General features: G+C 50.5%; 1 protein-coding gene across 1 annotated transcript in view; it reads left to right on the top strand.

Moving 5' to 3' along the window:
• Positions 1-492: 492 nt before the first annotated feature.
• LOC149338345 (uncharacterized) overlaps positions 493-6000 on the top strand; it is a 146634-nt gene continuing 141126 nt past the window's right edge. Inside the window, exon 1 of the mRNA XM_089547622.1 lies at positions 493-3509. Within this exon, the coding sequence (XP_089403748.1) occupies positions 2855-3509 (655 nt within the window). The 5' untranslated portion in view covers positions 493-2854. The remainder of the gene's footprint in view (positions 3510-6000) is intronic.

The raw sequence follows: 6000 nt of genomic DNA, 5'->3' as shown, positions 1-6000 counted from the left end.
TGCTCGGTGCGTGCCGTGTGCAGCAGCAGTGGTGGTGCGCCCGTGCGTGAAGTGAACAACGTGCGCGTCCTGAGCGCTTTTAGGTCGGCAACACGTTTTGTCACTCCGCTTGGCGGCCCTAGTGGACTGCGCCTGCCTCTGGGCCGTATCACTCACTCTCCAGGGCTCGAAGAGAGAGGGGCCCTAGGTGCGCAGCTCAGCACACCAGGATTCCTTTTGTTGTGCAGTGCCAGCGAACTCCGTTCCCAGTAGCGCGCGATACGTTCCTGATTCGTCGAACGATCGCAGTCATAGAAGCCGCTGTAAGGTGCCATCTAAAGGCCGACAAAGGAGGCGTCTTAAAAAGTACACCTCGGTTGAGAGCTTTTTCGCCGGTTCTTGTGCTGCCTTGCACTCGTATTGTCCTCAAGCACAGAGCTCATCTATCTCAAGGAACACCCAGGAAGTTAGTCACTGGGGATATGCCTGGCTTAGGGGTAGAGAAAAGAAGTGCTACGAAATCAACACATAAACGCCACATAACGAGTAGCTTAGGAGCAGACAGAAAGATTTTTCTGGTGGCTTAAAACGTTTGTAGTTTCAGAGCTCTCTCTCTCTTAAGGCACGCCTAAAAGTCGAAAAAGCTTCGCAGAAGCTGTTATTGAACCATCTTTTTTTTTTTGCTCTCTGGGACAAGTGTCCCCGAATATGACATCCATTCATTCAGTAGAGCCTTCCGTCACAGCATGTTTATGATATTCTTTTCGATCAAGTATTTTCGTCCCGATCACTCACTATAACTGGCATCTTCGAAGTAAACTGCATCTTTAACGCGCAATAGAAACGAAGCGAGCAGTCGGAGAGGGAAGAGAATGTGTGGCGGGACTGAGTGTCCTCACATATCTGAGCTGCGAACGTGCCGTACGTGAGTTTGCGCCCGACAAAGCGACTTCCTTTAACGGCTTTATCCATTCTTGACGCTGCGGCTTTTTTTTTTTTGCTAGGCTTTCGAGTAGAGAGAATCAGCCCTAGAGGAGTTCACTGCGTTCAGAATCCGCTACAGCGTCGAAGGGCGCACGAGGTGCATTTGCTGCTGAACGTTGGCCTGCTCCTAGGTTCTTTACGATCACGAACCGCGGCGAGCCTCCGACGCTGCTCTGGGTAGCGAAAAGTAGAGGCACGCAGTGGGAAGCCAGGTTGGCATGGGACTCGGGCGGCCAGTCGTAAAATCTACTTTGGGAGAAGAAAGAAACGCTCCAATCGATAACAGCTGAGGTCCCAGGTTCAAGCCTTTTTTTTTTGTTGCTGTACTTGAAATTTTCGTTTATCTGTCCAGCGTGTTGCTGACAATATTGGTTGTTCGCCAAATTTTCTACCCCTTTCTCCACTTGCTGACACCAGGGGCTTTGAGGCAAACCCGTATAAGCAATAGAATTACGAGATAGCAGGTAAGAGAACTTGGGCGATCTAAGAAAAAGTTTTGTGCATTCCTCTTTTTCGTTTTATGTCCCGTAAATTTCCTCTGAAAGGGCTTACAGCATAACAGTGTTACCACCATTTTCTTTTATTTTTAGCACACTTTTTGGAAGAAATATAGATCGGAGGTTCTATTCCAAACTTAAGCGAAAATTCGACTGCGTCGTTCGACGAAATAGACAGCGGAAACAGTCGCGTTCACTTTAAACATCTCGTAGACAGTGATCGTGATAAAAGTTCATGTTCGTAATCAGGAGTTACGCTATCAGAGCGAAATACCCCCCTCATAGAAATCAGGTCCCTGGAAGAGCATAAAAAAAAACGTGTTTAGTGATTCAAATCACACCTGGCAGGGGTTGATAAAAAGAAACAGCATCAGAAAAGCTGAGCAGAATCTCTCAGGGGATAAGCTTGGAAAGTGGAGTAGGCAGGCGTAATCAAGACGAATAACGCGCCCAAACTCTTCACGACAGAAAGCCGGAAGAGGGAACAGTTGCCTGCCTTTCGCGCGTATTAAGATAGAAGAGGCAGCAGCATACACAGCAGCTCTTGGAGGGCGAAAGGAATAAATCCTGCCTACTACTCCCTAGGTTTTTGGTTTTACCTTCGGGCGTTCAGGTTTGGAGGCAGAAAAATGACATTGGCAGCGAAAAGGAACATCGCTTATCTCACACCCCTCGCTCACGTGGAAAGTGGTGCGTCAAACGAGCTCGAAGATTAGCGAGGCAATATTGATTTTGCGATTACGTTTCCGTCACAGCGAGGGCCGGCGACTAAGTCGCGTGCGAGAGAATGACCGAAAGTGAAGTGTCCGCTGTGCGGGTCGCTTCGACGAAAATTAGTCATAATTGCGCTTTAATGATGTCGTTTACGGCAATCCCTTTTTCCCGTATAGGCGCGAGAGATATCGAGGCGTAAAAAAAAGCGCGAGTAAAAGCACGACCCACCAACTGGCCCTCATCGCGCACTTGGAACATAACGTGGCGCTTAGGGTTAAAACGGCAATTAGGGAGTGTTCTGGACAGCGCTATCAGCTGGGCAAGAAGATAAGAGCGCTCGTCTGCGCCTCTTCCTTTTTCCTCGCCAAGAGTCAATCAGCCTAATCGACGCGCGGGAGCGCTCGGAGGCGCCGCGTGGTTTAACGATCACCGCTCAGCAAGAGAGGGGAAGCTTTGATGGTGCCCAAAGAACATGCGGCAAGAGCTGCGCTCTTCATCGTTGCCGTCTTCGGTTCTTGCGAGGAGACGTGACACGCATCTTCTGTTCAAGAACGAGTGGGCAGGCCACTTGGAGACCTCAAGCGACCTCGCAGTTTTATGACATTACCGATAAACGACGACGACCGAAACCACGCTCTTCGGAGAGCCTACTTGAAGGGCCTCTTGTTGTCCAGGGAGAGATGAGCTCTCCGATCGCTACAGCTCCCGGAGACTGCGTGAAAACCGAAGCCAGAATGCCCAACACGGGGGCGAAACCTAAAGTGCCCAAGGACGACGAGTGTCGCATCGTGATCACCGACTGCGACGGTGCCGACGACGTCGCCGACAGAGACAGCCGCGTCGCGGCCTGGTTGGGACAGGGCGCCTCGTCGTCAGCCCTTGAAGAAGCCGAGCTGTCTCGAAGCGACAGCCAGCCTCGGCGGCATCGTAAGCACCACCACCGGAAGCACCACAAGCACCACCACCGGCGCTCCCAGAGCCGCTCGTCCCAATCCGAGGAGCCGTCAGCGAGCCGATGCCAAAGCAGCCGCCTAGTGGTCGAAGTGGACGAGGACCTGGCATCTGACTGCGACACCGTGGCCACGGCTCGGTCCGAGGGCGCCTGGTCCGGGGCGGCGTCCACCAGGGAGGACCGCAAGCGGCGCAGGAAGAAGAAGCGGAGGCTGAAGAGGAAGCCTGGCGAGGACGACGAGGAGGACAACAGCCAGGAGGGAGAGGGCAAGCGCGATAAGAAGGCCGAGATGATCGTGGTGACGGTGAGCGCCGTGATCCTCACCATAGCGCTGCTGCTCATCGGCATCACATTGGCTCTCACGCCCAAGATCGACGAAATGGGTGAGTGATGGGCACATTCTTTAGCGTTACATAACGCAGTGGAAGACGGAGAAGTGTGAAACACTGGGCTGTTCTTTTTATGTCTGCCCGCGTGCATTCACCATTGGGTAAGCACAGTTGTTGTTTGGGTTATTTTGGTCCTTCACTGCCATTAGTAAAACATCCTGCAAAGGGCACGAATAACGCCAAGTGACATTACCTGCTCAAGTGCCAAGGTAGTGAGTGGCGCGGCAACTTGGATCATTAAGGAGGCTTCTTTCGAAATCGTGCGATATTTTGAACAATGGCCCATTGGTCACTCGCAGTTCACTTAACACAAGGATTCCTGTGAGGTACCGTCTTTGCCAAAAGTAACCAGGCTTCATGGTTTGGTTCCAGTTTGCATAGTGGAGCCCCTGTGGCTCTCCTAAATATCAAAAGGCGTTGGAAGGTAACAAGACCCCAGTCCTTCCCTTTAACGACCATTTCAGCTTCAGGGAAGCTGTAAGGGCTCCACTGTACGAGCTAGAAGCAAACCATGCAGCCTCGTTACTTTTGACAAAGACGGTACGTTACATTAAAGAGTGAATTGATAGAAGTCCTTGCACACTCCAACTCTCGTGTGTTCAAACCAGCAGATGTAGTTCACGCTGCATGGTTATAGCTCTTTTAACCGTAATTGCAATAAAAAAGCAGCCCAGACCTTATGTGTGATTTCCTGCTCCAAGGTTACCATTTCTTTGAAAGAAAAAAAGAATTCTGGTTGATAGAGAACATTGACTCTCCTGGCAGCATTGAAAGTGGGCCTAAATTAGCAGTTCAATAGCCTGAACTTTCCTGAGCCTGGCTGACTGCGAAACCGTTTTACCGAGACGAGAAGTAATGTGAGCCTTCTTGTTTTCGATTAGTGTTAATAACGTCTCCTTCCAGGAATACTGCATCTTCGCTCTGCCTGCGTGACACTCTGCATGTAGCACCTTGTTACCAGGCCTACCCTTATTTTATAAAGTCTCCAATGTGCATCGTGATCGTGTTCACAATATGGGTGTGTGTGTGTCAAAAACTGTCAGCGCTGAGAAAGAAACTGATAACAATTATAAAAATACAAGGTATTGTAGCATCACTCACAAAACGACATTTCATTCCTATTAGTGCAATTTCTATGGCCACCGATAAAAAAATGTTGGCTGCAGAAGCAGAAAATGACAAGCGAAGAAAAGGTTTCACATTACGGAGGACCAAGCAAAAAGCGCCCTGGGATCCTGCCTTTTCCAGTAAACCAGGGTTAAGCTATTTGGTGCATATTTTTTCCTGATCCCTTATCGCACCGCCGTTTCTTTCCTTCCGTCTAAACTTTTTTTTAGCCAGAATCGAACAGAGTAAAAGCAAGCCTTTCGCTAAAACCCCCAACACTGATACAGCACTAAACACGCTAAGCTTCCTAGACACATATTTCAATAAAAAAGGCCGCAGACCAATATTTGGACAAGTGTGGTGTCACCGCTAGTCTGGTTTTTCTGGTTTCGCAATCGCGCGAAAACCGAAACATCGGAATGCAATTTTCTATGCGGGACGAGGCGTGGACATCGTGAAAGCCGCCGTGGAGCACGCTCGCCCTGAAAGCGTCGATGCCAGCCCGTCGCACAGCGTGCCGACATATGCCAAAGTCGCTCTCAAAAGCTTCTCTCGGACGTGCTTAGAATGCATCGCACTCCGGGCGGCTGGCTATGCGCTGACACTGACGGATACTTTGCGCCTGGACTCCGATGTCGTATTTTGTGTGAAAAGTGGCTGCGAAACCCAAATGTCCGCCGCGAGAAAGCGATTTTATGCGGTGTCTGTGCATGAGCTCCCGAGGGGAAAACGGTGAAAGCGTCGGCGTATATGTAGACACCCGAACCCCCCTCCCGTGTGCGCTGCAAGACACTGAGGATGTTTTTCGAGTTAAACTGGGAGTGGTCCCTACGGTTTGGCGCGGTCAGGTGATCCGCCTGGCCGCGGCTCATCGCTCGTGCAACCCCTAGAGTGGCCCCAGGGGTAGGAAACTCCGCTTAGTTTTCAACTTCTTCAACGCAGCTGGTGACTGAAGGAGACTAATGTTTTAAAAAATAAATAGGTAGCGCACCTGCACGCACCACGACAGGCTGCGGCGATGTACGCATTTTCTGGGCCGCGGCCATATGAAGCTGCTTTGGCACCTCCGACGTTGGTGCAAATCCTGCTCAGCGACCAAGTTTTTTTAGTTGGATACCGTTACCATGACAACGATACGACGCTCCATTTGTCTTTCCTCCTACCGCTACAGGAGGAATTGGCGCTGACGTGTAGATTGTCTGGACAAATGTATATAGGGAAATCCCTTATCCCTGGTGGAAGGGGGTAGCGTAATGCGCTCGCTTTTTCTGCCTTCACTCTAAGGACCGGAAGACAGAGGAGAGGAAAAGCAGGTAAAGAGAGGTTAAAGGTAAAGTCGAAATGACGTCTCCGCCTCAACCAGTCGAACCGGAACCGG

This window comes from Amblyomma mixtum, chromosome 6 (genome assembly GCF_055824585.1).
Source record: "Amblyomma mixtum isolate Tamu chromosome 6, ASM5582458v1, whole genome shotgun sequence".
In the NCBI taxonomy this organism is placed as follows: Eukaryota; Metazoa; Arthropoda; class Arachnida; order Ixodida; family Ixodidae; genus Amblyomma; species Amblyomma mixtum.
The sequence above is the reverse complement of the archived record's forward strand: the minus strand, read 5'-3'. Positions and strand labels throughout refer to the sequence as shown.